The sequence below is a fragment of the Ceratotherium simum genome, chromosome 5 (assembly GCF_057802395.1).
Source record: "Ceratotherium simum simum isolate JZ-2026a chromosome 5, ASM5780239v1, whole genome shotgun sequence".
In the NCBI taxonomy this organism is placed as follows: domain Eukaryota; kingdom Metazoa; phylum Chordata; class Mammalia; order Perissodactyla; family Rhinocerotidae; genus Ceratotherium; species Ceratotherium simum.
Genome location: NC_141904.1, coordinates 57,454,861 through 57,471,441, shown reverse-complemented (window position 1 = coordinate 57,471,441; position 16,581 = coordinate 57,454,861). Strand labels below are relative to the sequence as shown.

The window sequence follows — 16,581 nt, the reverse complement described above, 5'->3', positions numbered from 1 at the left end:
GTTAGCTGTTCCTGGGCTACATGGAGGCTGCACATAGTGATGCTGATAATGAGTAAGGGACTGATGATGCGACCTTCTTGTAACGTTCTTGTTCTTGTTACTGGACTCTCCAAGCTGTCTAGGTGAGTGAGGTTCCCTGTTCTCTTTCCAGGTCACTCTGGACCTGTGGGAAGACTTCAGCCTCTGCAGAGAAGGGCAGAGAGAATGGGTCATTCAGAAGATCCATGAGTCCCAGTTCATCATCGTGGTGTGTTCCAAAGGCATGAAGTACTTCGTGGACAAGAAGAACTACAAGCACAAAGGTGGCGCCCGAGGCTCGGGGAAGGGGGAGCTCTTCCTGGTGGCCGTGTCAGCCATCGCCGAGAAGCTCCGCCAGGCCAAGCAGAGCTCAGCAGCGGCGCTCAACAAGTTCATCGCTGTCTACTTCGATTATTCCTGCGAGGGAGACGTGCCCGGCATCCTGGACCTGAGCACCAAGTACAAACTCATGGACAACCTTCCGCAGCTCTGTTCCCACCTGCACTCCCAAGACCACGGCCTCCAGGAGCCGGGGCAGTACCCCGGGCGCGTCAGCAGGAGGAACTACTTCCGGAGCAAATCGGGCCGCTCGCTTTACGTTGCCATTTGCAACATGCACCAATTTATTGACGAGGAGCCCGACTGGTTTGAGAAGCAGTTCGTTCCCTTCCATCCTCCCCCCCTCCGCTACCGGGAGCCAGTCCTGGAGAAGTTTGACTCAGGCTTGGTTTTAAACGACGTCCTGTGCAAACCAGGACCCGAGAGCGATTTCTGCCTCAGGGCCGAGGCAGCCATCCCCGGGGCGCCGGCCGACTTGCACTTGGAGGGCCAGCAGCTCGGCCTGGACTCAGACGCGGAGGCCGGGCCCAGCCCCAGCGGCAGCTCGGTCCTGCAGCCCCTGCTGCACACGGTGAAAGCCGGCAGCCCCTCGGACATGCCGCGGGACTCGGGCATCTACGACTCCTCCGTGCCCTCGTCCGAGCTGTCCCTGCCCCTGATGGAGGGGCTCTCGACGGACCAAACAGAAACATCCTCGCTGACGGAGAGCATGTCGTCCTCCTCAGGCCTGGGTAAGGCACAGGGGAGCCGAGAAGGCCGGTGGGTCGGGTTTCTGCTGCGGCCACAGCCTTTGTCCGTAATCCTGAAATCCATGAAAGTTTTCCTCATTTTGTCGCAAACTTACTTGGCAGTGAAACCTGATGGGAAGTAACAGAACTCCACTGGTAGTCTCAATTTATCCCAGGGAATGGGAACGTTCCCATGTGTGAGCTGCAGAAATACTGATATTAAATTATGGTGAGCTGCCCAGGCCCATGTTATGTAATATACAGTATATACGTTATATCACCTTTCTAAAGGCCAAAAATGTGTGATTACAAAAACACATAGGGGCCCACGGGTGTTGGATGAGGGACTTGTAGTGTTCACCACCCCCCACCCTCCTGAAGTCTTTAAAGCTGCATCTGTTAAACCTGGGGTTCACGGACACTGTATTCTCTCCATCATAGCTCAGCACAGGCTCTAAGTAGGAGGACTCTGTAGGAGGGCCCTGCCTACCCAGGGAGCCCCTGCAGGATACTGACTTGGGCTGCTCTTTACTCTGCCTGTGACTAGTTGGAGTCATGAATGCAAACCCTTGACCCTTAACCAAGGGAACTAGAATCTGTTAGCAGGATAAGTGCACCCCATCTTGAGCTGGTTGGGATGCCTGCCTCACTTGTGCAAAGCCCGTAGTCCAAACTCCAATCCAGCCACGTTCTGACCTGAGCACCAAGGCCAGTGAAGTGCAGTGACGCGGCTCTGCCTTCTCTTCTTTCCTTAGGTGAGGAGGACCCTCCTGCCCTTCCTTCCAAGCTCCTCGCCTCTGGGGCATGCAAAGCAGAACCTGGTTGCTGCAGCTACACTGGTGAACTCCATGCGGTCGCCCCTTTGTAACGAAACAGAAGAGTCTAAGCATTGCCACTTTAGCTGCAGCCTCTCTCTGGTTCCCTAGCTCATCTGGTTGTGTGGCCCACGTGGAGCTGAGGTCTCCTACAAGGATCTTCAGGGTGAAATTCGGGCCAGTACTTGCTGTCCTTGCCCTGGCCCTCTACCAGATATCTTGGCAAAGTTTCCAATTTTCTAAAACCATATGGAGCCCTGAAAGGCATGTGCATAAGGTCTGACAACAGCTTGTCACGTTAGGTCATCCGTTGGATTAGAGCCAATTCTGGGAGGTAGGGAGGAAATATGTAAAGAGAAACAGGAAAATATACTGATCATTCAGACTTAATTTATCTGTGCAAACTTTGCCTATTCACTCTTGGCTACTTTGATTTGAAATGCTTCGTGGAAAAAGCACTTTTAATGCTATTAACAGCCACAGAAATCAAATGCCAGTCTGCCTGGAATCCACGTCATTACAGGTGATCTTCCTGTCCACTTTTGGTGTGGAACTTACGATGCCGTGGGTATTAAAAAACCTCTGAGTCAAAGGTCAAGAAGGTGACTGAATATACGGTCACCATTCATAAAATGATTCTTTATGTATTAGTGGGTGGCATGGCTGACTGAGGTGGGGGCTGCAGGGCCACGCTGACCATCTAGACCATTCTTTCTGAGATGGGTTGTCAACACGTAGAAGGCACCAGAGCTCAGCACCCAAGGCCACCTCTTGGTCTGAGCAGGCATCATGCGAGGGCCAGATCTGCCTGCCATGTTTCCCTGGGTTACGTTTACCGTGCTGTGTCTCAGATGTCGGTGCCTGGAAGTTTATTTTTAAGAGACTGATACCCAGCAGGGCTTTGTTAGTGGATGTTACAGTTCGTGCTTTGGTTGGCCTCTGGTCTAAAGCTGTGTCCAGAATATTAGGGATCAGAATCCACTGAAATTCGGCAGTGTGTGGAGTGGAGGTAGTGGCCAGTTACCTGCTGAACTGGTTTTGACTAATGACCTCTTTTTAAGAAGGTGAAAAGGAGGGGACTGTCGCAAAGGATGAATGTGCTCTTCGAGTATTGTCTAAAGAACATGGGCCCTGAAATCATTAAATTCTCTAATCTTAAAGCACTCCCCCCACAGCCCAAGCTGTGCATCATGTTTTTGGGTTTCTCTTGTACTTGTCCAATGAAAGATTTATCTCTTGTGCTCCATCCTACCAAAAATAGGTATTTAGAACTTAGGAGGAAAGAATTTGCTTTAAAAAGGAAAAGTATATGTTCTATTTTTATGAATGACTTCTCTACAGAATTTCTGTTTCTGAAGGGAAAACACTTGTTCCCTTCTCCTCCCCATGCCCTTGAAGGGTTGTGAGTGTCTTTTTCCACTTTTTTCATAGGTGCTCTTGGATTGGGCACCCTGTTTCCTCAGCACTCACACCAGGGACCATGGTTTTCGCTCCTTCAGCAAATAGGACCGATATTAAGGGAGACACTGAGAAACATCCCAAGGCGGGGTGGGAGGTGGGATGGTGCATGGTGTAGGACTTTCCTTCTCAGCACAAGCTTGGCAGGTAGGGAAGGGAAGGTTTGCACCCCTGCTGGAAAAAAGAGGTTTGTGTGTATTTTTGATGCAAATGTTATACTCCCTGCTCTGTAAAGGCAGCTGCCAGCTTCTCTGGAGAAGAACGTGCTCGTCTGTTCTCTGGCATCAAGTTTCCTGCAGCTGCTCTGAGGGAGAGACAAGTGAGCTGCAGAACCTTCTCCCCCATAAAACCAGGCATCTTGTTGGAGAAGAGACATTCCATGTTGTCACCGTAGAATTCGGGACGAGTGCAGAGCTCCTGCCACACGTGACTATCTTGCCGTTCCATCATCGGCATTCGTTCTGTGAAGGAGATTGGTCTGTCCAAACTTGCTAACATAAGAAAATTCAGTTTGGAACATTTTTAGAGAGATTTCTTATTGAAGCCAAGAAATGGTGCATGCCCCAAAGGAACCATTAGGAACTGCTTTTAGGATAGATATTCAGCTTTGTAGTGAAATGAGAAAGTGGCCCCAGGGACAGCGTGGAGGTCTGGAGGGGAAGCATCAGCTGGGCTCTAGGAGCATGAGCAGAGAGCTTGCTAAATGGACTCACTTTTGAAAATGGGAAGGAAAAAAGTGTGCTGGTCCACGAATCAGGTGACGTTTTAGTTTGGACTTAGGGTTTGGGTGCTTATTTTGAAATACTAATGTTTGTGATGTTCAACAGCATCAGTCTCTCTTGTGCCAGATAATGAAACGATAGCATGAATGCCTAATTCAGAATAGTCTGAAAAGTCTAACTTCCTGGTTTTGCCTTATTAGTTTTACTTGTTTTTTTTTTACCCTTCCCAGCTCATGCTGGGAGTGGGAATAGTTGCCTTATAGATTAAGGCAAAACATCTGTTTTATGGAGAGCTGCATTTTTTGACTCACACATTGTCCCAGACAGTGGAAATGATAAGTTGGAATTCAGATAAAGGTTCTGCCAAGTCACAGGCTTTTAGACTTTGGGGAAACAAGAATCAGAATATAGGATGATCTCAATGAAAAGCCTTGATCCTGAGAGTAAAAAGCTTGTGTGGCTAAGTTAGATGGTGTCCTCTGGGCAGGAGACCAGGGGTAAGTCCAGGGTTCCAGGTAACCAAGAGGCCTGCAGGTAGTTGAAGGTAGGGAGCTGGTTGTTTATCTTAACTCACTGACACCCTACGGAAAGGACTTAGCATCTGACACCATCAGCTTTGCCAGGAGAGTGATCAGGGAGGTGAAAGCCAAGGTAAGGTGTGTTATTCTTTCAGAGATTGGCTACAAGCCAAAGGGACCACCTGCACAGACCCAGCCCAGCCACACAGCGGGTAGACGGTCCTCTAGAGGGTGAGTCCTGGGCCTTTGAGGCACATTGATCTCCAGAAAGAATCAGAAGTCATTTGGGTCTAGGCCCAGGTACTCAAGTGGGTGACCCAGCCAGGTAATAGTATTTTGAGCCAAAAATGAGATGGGGCCATAAAGTTATGAGACAGCTTTTGGTTGACACATTAGCAATAACTGAAGACAGTCCCAGGTTAGAAGTTCAGAAAATGTCTTTAGCAATGATGACATCATTGGAATCAGTGTGTAGTAATTTAAGTTCATGTGTGTGTGTTTGTCAGTTTAGGCTTGCTACTTCATAGCCACAGGGTCTTTTTTTTTTTTTACCACTGGTAGTCTCAGATTCCCTCACTTAACTGCAAATAAACAAGAAAACTGTCCCTCCAAATATGTGGGGTTATGTGATTTCCAGAAGTTTTCCTTTTTTCAGAGTTGAGCATCTTTTCCTTTAAAAGAAACAAAGAAAAAAAGCTATTTTATTCCTAGAGAAGAAATGATGCACCCTCCTTCCCAGAGAGAGAAAACCTGCAGCCCCCAATCACCTCAACACTCTCTCTTAAGGAGAGAGAAATTACTCTTTGTGTCTTTGTTGGAGAGAGGGGGACAATACTAATGTGAAGGTTATTAGCTTTTTCTATTTTATATTGTTGGTGAAGACTGCTGCTCTTATTTAACAGATGTTATGCCTTCAGGGGGCACCAGTGTAGCAGGCCAGGTGTAATGATAAATAAGGTGTGAGGATAACTGGCTATGATGTGCCTTCTCAGTGTCAGGGAGACAATAGGGCCTGGTGGGGACAGTGGCAAACTGAAGCACTCCTGTTCCACTTACAGGGGGCAGCTGCTCTATCCAGTTATGGCCATGCAGTGTTTCCTGATCTTCCTGTTTTTCAAGAGAAGCTGAGAAGCTGGATTTTTATATGAAAAGTTCTGATTTTTTTTTTTAGTATTGGCAACTAAATTAAAAATTTCTACTACAGAAAACTTGTTGACAACAGAACACATGGGTGGACCTGATCTGGCCCACCAGTTGTCAGTTTGCCACCTCTGCTTTATAAGATTTGACATAAAAGGCATCCATGCTAATTAAAAAATGCAGCCAGTAGCGGGATTGCCTCCTTCCTGCTTGCTCTCCCAAAGAAATTTGATCTGATTGTGAATGTATTTGAAATGTTTTGATTGCTTCTACATTTCACGGTGTCTTAAGAGAAAGGCAAGCCAGTTGTTAATTTCAAAACCAGATTTGTGTTCTCTCAATTAAAAAAAAAATGACACTTGGAACAATTTCATTTAAACTCCACAACCTGAAGGACCCTATGTATAGTTATAGCTCTTGGCTTCCTCCCTTTTCTAGATGGTTTGCAGTTCTGAGCTTAGGCCTGGACTTACATGGGGAGTAGGGCAAGGAACCCTGAGCGTCCGCTTGAGCCAGGTATTGGCATTGTCTTGTGTTGGAAACGATCTATGAATTGACTGTTTGGAGGTGGGAAACTGTATACTGAGAGAAGCTTTTCTTGATATTGAAGTATCAGTCGGGAGTCCTCATGGCGTGTTGGCTCATCCTTGTTATATCACCTCCTTTCCAGGCTCAGGGTAAAAAAATAAACAAAAGGAAGTCTGACTGTAAGCCGATAGCGTTGATTCCAATTTCAGAGTTTTGGGGGTGGGAGAAAATTTGGATTATCTGGCATATTCCCCCCAGTGTCAGACAGGGCTGCGCCTGAATTATTTCAGACATCTGGCTGTGGATGGGATTCTGGATTTTCAGTGAAGGAGATTCTGTAACCTACCCTGCTGATTAGATAGTTCTTTATATGTCTTTCTTATAGAAATTCAAACCAGCCTTCTTTTGTTCGGTGTGTAGTGGAAAAAGAACAGCTGGTCACCTTCCGTGTATTTGAAAACCACAGTGAAGTCATCTCCCTGGTGTTTTTATTTCAGTGATAAATAATCCCACCTACTTCACGTGCTTCATAGCTCTCGTTTTCCAAGGGCTTAATAATTTTCACTGCTATTCTGTTTCTCAGCTTCACACTCAGTTTAGTTGCCCAAATGCAGTGTGGTGCCTTATTCACATGGGTGCCTTGTGAAGGCCAGCCTCAGGATGGGGATTACAGGGAAACTCGTATGTGCCCAACTTCTTTTACTAATTAAAAATATAACGGCGCTTTTATAAAATGGATATCACCTATCTTCATTTTGAGGATTATTTGTCACATCTTTGGGGTTTTTTTCTTGGTGATAGTCCTTTATCAGATGTGTTGTTTTCTCTCTTGTGGCCAATTACTTGGTGCTTATTCCTGACTTGTTTAATGTCTTTCCTGAGCTTCTTCAAGATGCTCTTCAAGACCAGCTCTTACCTTCTGAGTGGCAGCTACCCCTCCCTCCCAATTTTGGATTCTATTTTTATATATTTCTAGACATCACCTTTAATTCATGACTCACAATATTATTAAATGGGGCAGGCTTCAGTTTAACCCCTGGCGAGATAGACAGCTAAGGGCTAACCAGTAAGGAGGTTGAGTGAGGGCCTCTTGGGAATTTTGGTCACTTGTCTTCCCTCCTGCTCTTTGATTCCTCTCCAAAATTCAGCTGGACCACAGACTCCTCAAGAAGCTTTTCCATGTTCTAAAGGGCTGGAGTCATGGCTCTGAATTGACCAAGCACTGTGTTTTGCACAATCAGAATTTTGATAAAGCAAACCATTATGACTGTATATCTTATGTTTATATCAAATAAAATTTCAGTTGAGAAGATTCAAAGAAGCAATCTTCTGTTTGTATGTAATGTAGACAAAGTTGGCTGCTGCATTCATTACACACAAAATTACCATTGGATTACATTAATGTGTAATCATCTGTTACTTAAAAAGTTTTTTTCTATCTCAAGAAAAAACCATAGAGCAAAAACTTTTGTAAAAACCAAATGTGTTCATTTAGAGAGTAGATAACTTCTCTTTTTACTGTTAGGTTTTCCTTTTTTTCCCACTGCAGAAGCTCGCTGTCACTACCTTCTGGGGGGAAAGCCTGTGGAACACCGTGGTTATGGCCATTGTCTTTGTTTCCTCTTTAAGTTTGTCCTTTGTGGGCTTTGGTAGAAGAGTGAGCACTGACAGACTGTAGCAGGGTGCTATATTTTTACATTGAAAACGTTAACGTCTTATTTGATTTGTACATAACACTGTAAATAGGTGACAGTAGATCACAACTGACATTTGCAAAATGTTTTTGTACCTTAGAATTTTTGCATCAAATAAAATGTTTTGTTTCAAGATTGTGGTAGTTCATTATTCTAAATCATCTTTCCTATTTCCTGAATAGCTGGGGTTCCCAGCACCGTTTTCTGGGGGCTCTTGCTTTGAGAAGGAGAGAGATTATCCAGGGTGAGGAGGCGAGGATGACTAGTATTTCTTGCACTTTAGAGAAGAGGAACCTGCTGCCCTTGACCATTTACCTCTCCTTCCAACGGGAAGGTGCCTGTTGCCTGCGTGGCATCTGGAAGAGGGACAGGGATACTTACATCAAGAAGAAATTTGATTCTCAGAACAAATGGACTTTCTTTGCAGAAATTTGAAAAGAGCCACTGAAATTGGGGGCCACAAACAAATTTCCTGTCGTTCAAAAAGAAAAAGAGGTGGCTGTCTGTTGTTCCGACAGACGTTCTCTCCCCTCCTGTGTGCCCCGTGCTCTGTGAGTTAATTCTTGGTGCCCAGCAACTTCAGGGTCAGTTCCCAGCTCTGCTACTGTCACTGTCACTCTGAGACTGTACCTCTGTGCCTCAGTTGCTCATCCTAGAAAAGACCAGTCAAAGGCCCTGCGAGGGAAGAGACACAAAATATATCTTTGCTGTCCTGGGGAGAGTGGGTCCTCAATAAATGTCTGTTCTCCTCCCCTACCCCCAGCATATCCTGTCCTCACTGTCCACAGGAGAAAAATCAGAAGTGCTCTGAGAACAGGACAGATGCAGAGGATGCAATGAAGGGAGGGATGGAGACAAACGTGGGGTAAGGACACAAAATTCAAATGGGGTCCTTGGGATTAAGGGAAAGTAATGCAAGATCAGTAGGGTGGGCTCCCTGGCCTCTTTCTGGAGGGGTTGTTGCACCATCTTTCACATTTATAGATGATACAACCTTTTTACCCGCATTTTATTTGAGAGTCTAAAGTGTGTACTGGTGACACAGTAGTGGATAAGATGCATACATGATCCCTGCCCTCCTGACTCTATCTCTTTGTATGTCTGGGACTGTGGGCAAATCACCTAATTGCTCTGAGCCTCGGTTTTTTCATCTGCAAGAGGGAACTAATATCCACCACATAGGGTTATTATGAGGATTAAATGAGATGGGTTCTATAAAGCACCCACGACCGTGCTTGGCAAGTGCTAGGCTCTTGGTAAATAGTGGCTATTAATTATTCTGTGGGTTCCCAGCACCGTTGGGAGTCATATGGAGATGGGTAGGAGATAGTTCCCTGCTCATAGGAGCTTCAGCCCAGGGACTTGGTCAGGTGCTAAGTTAAAGCATCTCTATCCCCCAGGAGAGGAGGGTGGGTCCACGCCTGGCTGTTTTGATGCTGGTCCAGGAAGGATGAGTTGGGGGTTGAGGAGGGGGAGGTGCTCCCAGCAAAGTTAAATTAAGGCAATAACTCTGGGATTTCTTAATAGTTGACTGTGTGTAGCCTGTGACAATTGACCACACAGTCTGAGATCTGATAATGTTCCATTCACCAGGATCATTTTTTTCCTGGTCGTCTTTCAGCCCCGACAGAGACACATTTTTCTGGACTTGTTTCTTCAAAGTCCCTGTGCCAGGCGGATGACCACACCCCACTCTGGAAGTGAACAAAAGCAGCAATTGTTTCTCTAACCGACTATCAGTATGAGGTCAGGGGAATTTTCCAATTTTTAGAAGTTGGAGCGGGGCAGAGGTGGAGTAATCGTCCTCCAGGGTGAGACGCTCTGCTGGTCTTCCCCATTCTTGCTGGTCAGAAACATTCCAGGGACTGGGCAGGTGTCAGCTTCCAGACGGACAGTAGACGTTTCCCACCAGGCTGGGCAAGGCCAGGCCAGGGAGAATTGCAGCAAAGTAAGGCCAGAGCACTCCTGGTGGCATAATGCAAACACGGGCAGGTCCTGCCTTTGGTTTGTGTGCCTGAAGTTGGATGTACTTGAAGATCCTGCACATGTGTGTATAACTGTGCATTACTATTGGCAAGATAATTATTTTTTAATCATTGTTACTAAGGTGGGGCTTTGGTCTCAGGCACCCTGAACTGAGATCTCAGTCTGCCACTTTCTGTGTGACCCTCGGCAGGTGACTTGACCTGATTAGGACTTAGTTTCCCCATCTAGAAAATGTGTAATAGTTCAATACCTGACGGCTGATGTGAGACCAGGTGGAGTTCTGGGCACAGAACCTGGCACACAGTGAGCCCCTCTGCCTATGGGGATGTCGTCACCCGGGGAAGGGTAAGAGGTGTGCAGTTGTAAAGTGTGATCCTCTGGACATCTTCCTCAGCCCTAGCCTGGGTAGCAGATGAACTGGATACTGAAGTGGAGCTCCATCTGGGCTGGACTCGGATTCTACTTTTATAACCAGCTTGGGACCCCAGCCCGGCCACTGATCAGTCACTGGGGCAAGTCACCTCATCTCCCTGGTCCTCAGTTTCCTCATCTGTCGGATGGGAGTAAAATGCACCTGCCTTAGGGGGTTGTGAGAATAAAGCAGGTGGAGGAGATAGTCCCGTGCCTGGCACATGGTAAGTGCTCAAAAACATATTTATCTCAGTTGACATCAGTGTAAACGGTAACAGTTAGTAGTAAATTTTGTGTGTGTGTGTGTGTGTGTGTGTGTGTGTGAGGAAGATCAGCCCTGAGCTAACATCCATGCTAATCCTCCTCTTTTTTTTTGTGGAGGAAGACTGGCTTTGAGCTAACATCTACTGCCAATCCTCCTCCTTTTTTTCCCCAAAGCCCCGGTAGATAGTTGTATGTCATAGTTGCACATCCTTCTAGTTGCTGTACGTGGGACGTGGCCTCAGCGTGGCCGGACAAGCGGTGCGTCGGTGTGTGCCTGGAATCCAGACCCGGGCCGCCAGTAGCGGAGAGCAATTTTAAAAGGTTTCCTGGAGAAATAAACTGCATCTCTTCCTTACTTCGCAAATTGGGATAAGGCTCTCATCCATTTACCATGATCCTCAGAGCTGAGAGCCACTGGGCCGTCCCACGTATTTCCCCCTGAACAGCCTGCATTGTCTCAAGGGTTCACTCCCTGTGGATCCTGTCTCCAGACTTCCTATAGATTCTTGTAGACCTGGGGTTGGTTAGCGACATGGCGTATATTAGAATCACCCCTGTGACTTGGATGCCTGCTACCGTGCCAGGCACTGTGCCATTGCCTGAACCCAGATTATGAGAGCAGAAAGGACTTTCTTTCAAAGAAGGCTTTCATTAGTTACGTGCAGAGCATTGCTTAGGCCTGAACAACAAGACCAACACCTTACTCCTTGCACTGGCGTCACCATCCCCTGAGTGAGGACCGCACAAGGTTAGTGTTGCTTCATCAACAAGATGCTCCACACCTTTCAAACACACACACACAAAAGGAGAGGGAGGCACACGTATACATTGCTACAGGCAGAGGAGTTGAATGTTCCTTCCAGTAATACCACTTCTAGGGGTTTCTCTTTAGGAAATAACCAGAAATGTGCATCGAAGTTTATTGTGCAAAGGTTTTCATCACCAAGCGTTATCCCTGATAATGAGAAATGAGGAACAAACCAAGTGCCAGGATTGATTATAAGAAGAGAGCACAGGGCCGGCCCCGTGGCTTAGCGGTTAAGTGCGCGCGCTCTGCTACTGGCGGCCCGGGTTCGGATCCTGGGCACGCACCGACGCACGGCTTCTCCTGCCATGCTGAGGCTGCATCCCACATACAGCAACCTGAAGGATGTGCAACTATGACATACAGCTATCTACTGGGGCTTTGGGGGAAAAAAAGGGAGGAAGATTGGCAGATTGGCAATAGATGTTAGCTCAGAGCCGGTCTTCCTCAGCGAAAAGAGGAGGATTAGCATGGATGTTAGCTCAGGGCTGATCTTCCTCACACAAAAAAAAAAGTAAAAAAAAAAAAGAGGAGAGCACAGTCATTCCACAGACCAACAAGTGGCCCTTAACAACCATGTTGTGAAGATTATTTCATGACAAAGGGAAAGGCTCATAGTATGTTAATAAAAAATAGAGAACACAAATTAACCATGGTTATCTCTGGGCGGTGTGATTATGGATGAGTTCATCTTATTCTTTATACCTCTGGGTATTTTCTACATTGTTGTACCAGTGGTGTTACATCATTAGGGGGTTTGAAATGTATGGTCACACACAACAGCAATTGTTAAAGGTATGCGGTGGGCACTTGGTACCCAGGGCTGGTGGTCTCAGCACCTCACTTTTGCCCTTGGTCATGCCTTTTCACATGGTTGCTTTCCCCGCCTTGCCCCAGCTTGTCACCATTGCCTTCCTGCCTGTGTCAGTCTTAGCTCATCATCCACCCTTCCCACAGGCCACATGAGGGCCTCCTACAGACACTCCAGCTTTCCCAATTGGTGATTTAGTGAGGTGACTGCCCTGGTCCTATTCCATCCTGTCTTGCAGAGTTAGGGGAGATGGAGCTGAATTCAAGAATGGGGCCTCATGAACTGACTATTTCAAGGAGAAAATATGGCTGGTCATCAGTGTCTTCTGGCCTCTCCACCAGTTTCCAAAGTCCATGGATCATAAACCACATTTCCCACCTATCCCCTCCTCACCCCCCACCTTTGGGTGTATCATCTCTTCCCCCATTAGACTCCTAACTTGAGTCCAGGAACCAAGTCCCTCCTCCCCCGCAGGGCCAAGCATGGCATTGGTGGGAGGGGATGGGGTGATGCATATAAACCCTTGTGGGAATAAATTGATTTGTTTCTAGTCTACATATCCTGCTTGCAGATTTGTTCTGATTTCTGGAAACTCTGAATTATAAAACAGAGGCAGTCAAGAAGTTTGTCTCTAGTAATAATAAAAATGTACCTGCCTTTGCTGTGTACAGGAGATTTTCACCTACTATATCCATTCCTCACTCAGCACCCCGTGTGATCCCATCATCTCTGCCTGAATCTTTCAATGGTCGTGGGCTGGTGCCTCACCTTGGCCATCAAGGCCCCTCTAGCCTTGTTCTTCCCTCACCTGCCCCTCTCCATGGGCTTCTGGAAGTGTGCCCTGTGCTCTCCCACCTCTGGGCTTCCATATTTCCTGTTCCCTCCACCTTTCCCCCGCCTGAACCCCCTGCCTAGTCAGGGCTCAGCGGTGGCCCACTTCCCACAGGAAGCCTCCCTGTGCCCGAATCTGGGTGGACACTTTCCCTGGTGTGTCTCTCACCATGTCCTGTTCCCTAACTGCCCAGTGAGGGGTCTGACTGTTTCCGCATCAGCTATGAGCTCCATGGGGTCGGGGACTGTGTCTGTCTTGGTGACAGAGTCACTGCTGTTCCCCAGAGCCTGGCACAGTATATGGCAAATTGTTGTTAAATGGAATCTAATGGAAATAAAACTTTTATCTTGGACAAAGCTGCCTGAGTAGAACACCAGGTGTTGACTTGTGGGTTTGAAGCACCTGCTGAACTCTGGGTTGATGAGGGAGCGGAAGCCTTCTGTTATTACTTAATAAATATGGCGGGTTGTAGTAGGGATCTTCCACAGTGTGGAGGAGGGAGAATAACAAAAGAGGCTTTGGGGAAAAGGTTGAGGACTAGGGGTCTGGATAGAGAGTTTGCCCTTGGAAGTGGAGTACTGAAGAGGGCGTGTGTTCCTTGAACAGGAAACGGATGGGTCATGAGGCACTGGGTTTGGGGTCAAGGAGTCCCGTTGAGGCTATGGTGGAATGAAGTTGCAGCTGTTGGAATGAAAGTTGGTCTGCTCAAGATGCTCAGTTTCTGGCCCAAAAGGCAGGCTGCGGGCCAGGAGGAGGCTGCCCAGCTGAGTGGCTGCGAAGAGAGACAGGGGCTGCAATGAAGAAAGTCTCAGCTGTGCCAAAGCAAGTTCTGAACATCTCCTGCTGGTCATGGGGGCCCAGGCTGAGAGACCCATATCCCAGCGGCTGCTGTCAGGATGGGTGCCTCCCAGGGAGCCTTCAACACCCTCCCTCCCACTGTGAGGTGGAATGAGGGGGTGGGGGTTCGAGTTCACCCCAGGGAGAGAGGGAGGAGGTCGCTCAGAGCCCGGGTCCTGCCCCTTACTGGAGGGTCAGTCTGACAGGACTCTTAGCCCTTGGGCTGATGCTCTCTCTTCTGACCTGGGGGCTGGCTTCACGGCTCTAAGCCTCAGTTTCTTCATCTGAGAAGTGGGCCCGCACAACCCCTACACCTCACTGGGCTGTTGTGAATGTTAAAGTACATCAAGCACCTAAAATGCACGCCTGGCGCATGAAAGCAACTAACGAGTTTTCAATTTTTAACATCACGGTTTATACTCTCATAAGACCCCATAACTACAGTGTAGGGCATTCTTTATTCCCGATTTTATGAGGTCCTGAGCACAGCAGGCGTTTATCCGTTGAATGAATGAATGAACGAATGCAGAAAACAGTTTTATTTAGATTCCCACGTTTATTTCCGCACGGAGACCAGGCCACTGCCGGCTGCTGCTCTTTCAGGCTTGGCGTCCGCCCACAAACTGGCGACTCCTGAGAACCTGCGGGGGGCGCGGGGAGTCGCACAGCTCGCGGCTCGTCCTCACTGTCACCCCCACAGTCTAGGAAAGTGAGGCTTGGGCAAGACCTGACACGCCCGAGGTCAGCCTAGCGGCGACGGTGGGGCTCCGCGCGCAGGCTCCGGCCCTCGCCCGCCAGGGCAGCCTCTGCTACCGCTCGCCTTCCAGGCCGGGGGAGCGGGCCGCCACCCCTTCCCCGACCGGGGACATTCTCTCCGCCTGAGTCTGGATTAGGTGGCGGGGGATGCCCCGGGGGCCAGATCGCCCCTCCTCCCGCCTCCCTTCCTAGCCTTCCCAGGCACCCGGGCCGGGCGTGGGGAGAGAGGAGTGCCGAGTGCCGGCCGGGCGTGACTGCGTCCGGATCCCACGCCACCCAGCTCGGGCGCCCGCGGGGGTCCCCGGCCCGCCTCCCGCCCACGTGGCCGGCCCGGCCTCCCCGGCCCCGCCCCGCCCGGGGGAGCCGCCCCCGCAGCCGCCGCCACCACGGCCGCCGCCGCGGTGCGCTCTCCAGTCCCGCCGGGCCGAGCCTGCGCTGGGCGCCGAGGTGAGTCTGGGCGGCTGGCCGGGAACCCTGCCCCTCCGCTAGAGTCTCCCCGGCTGGACACCCCTGCTAGACGCCCTGGAGCGGGACGCTTCCCCGGGCTGGCTCCTCCCCTGCCTTCACCCACCATCTCCAAGCTGGACCCCCCACCCCCACCTCTGAGTCGCCCCTGCCCTGTCCCGGTGCCCGCAGCGGGCTCTGCGCGCCTTCTGGCCGGGGGCACTCGGAGAGCTCGGGGGAGCACTGGCGCCTGGGCGCGGCGCAGGTGGGCAGTGCCACCACCAGCCGTGACTGGCTGCCGCTCGCGCTGGAGACCCTGACTTCCATTCCCTGGTAGCTCTTGGGCGAAAGTTCCCGGAGCCACTTCCGGAGAGGGAGGCGCCACCTGTCCTGGGGCAAAGCCTCTTTCCCTCGGGGGTTTTCCTCAGCCCTGTTGGGGCGCCCGCAGGTCAGCGTCGCGTGGGGCGCTGCTGGTCGTGGCTCGCAGCGCCGCCGGTCACTTCGCGGCGTGGAGGCTGTGAGCGCGCAGGACGGCGGCAGCGGTCCCGGGCCCCCCCGGGCCCTTGTGCTGGCGGCTGCATCTTTTAAATTGCGCGGCCAGAGGGTCCCGCGGTGGAGACGAGGGAGGCGGACACCAAGGGGTTAAGGTGAACCTCGGTGCCCCGTAGCCAGGGAGGGGTGAGCATATTCTGAGGGTCGAAGTAGACCGAGCCGGGTGGAAATGGGTTCCGTTGGGTTTTGCCAACGAGGAAGAGGCTCGCTTGCTTTATCAGCGGCCTCATCGTGGGCTTGAACGTTGCTGAAACAGAGCGACTTATTCCTAGAGGACTCTTGCTCCGTGTAATGCCTGAACCAGGCTTTCTTCCAGCAGTGGGCACGGATGTGAGAACTGCCAAACAGTAGTTGTCCTGGATGCACCAGCAGAAACTTATTTTTAAGCATTTAATGCACTACCCAGGTATAACCACTTTTTTCCCTGGAGTGTGAAAGAAGAGAGGTTTCCTGTGTCTCTGTCTTAGCTGTGTAGTCTTGGGCAAGTTACTTCACCTATCTATGCCTCAGTTTCCTCATCTGTAAAATGAGGATGATAATAGTAGAAACCTTAAAGGGTGGTGTAAGATTAAAGTTCTTACAATAGTGCTGGTACAAGGTAAGTTCTGCGTCTGTTCTCATTATTGTTATGGCTGACATCTCTCTAACAGGACATCCTCATCCCTAGCTCCCCAGTGAGGTGGCTGGGCAGGCTCTTGGGACTTCCCCTTCTCCTGCTTAGGACCTGCATTATCTACACAGTAGCCATGGTGTCCCCTTCAGCCTTGAAACACTTGGGCTTTGCAGTAACACTTCCTATGGGTTAACGAGTCTTATGCAAAATGTATCTCAGAACATGAGATTAGAGATGACCTGTGTCAAGGACACTCCCAGGAGATGGGGTCTCGGATTTTCTCTGGAAGCTCTGGGGTGTGAATGGATGT

At 49.5% G+C, this 16,581-nt stretch overlaps 2 protein-coding genes across 3 annotated transcripts in view; both read left to right on the top strand.

Moving 5' to 3' along the window:
• IL17RD (interleukin 17 receptor D) overlaps positions 1-8,093 on the top strand; it is a 65,193-nt gene extending 57,100 nt beyond the window's left edge. For both annotated transcript variants that reach the window (XM_087431207.1, XM_004419844.3), the window contains exons 12-13: positions 152-1,088; positions 1,841-8,093. In XM_087431207.1, the coding sequence (XP_087287333.1) occupies positions 152-1,088; positions 1,841-1,953 (1,050 nt within the window). In that variant the 3' untranslated portion in view covers positions 1,954-8,093. The remainder of the gene's footprint in view (positions 1-151; positions 1,089-1,840) is intronic.
• A 6,937-nt stretch (positions 8,094-15,030) lies between these two features.
• ARHGEF3 (Rho guanine nucleotide exchange factor 3) overlaps positions 15,031-16,581 on the top strand; it is a 296,369-nt gene continuing 294,818 nt past the window's right edge. The window contains exon 1 of the mRNA XM_004419841.3: positions 15,031-15,109. The gene's annotated coding sequence lies outside the window, so the exon portion shown is untranslated. The remainder of the gene's footprint in view (positions 15,110-16,581) is intronic.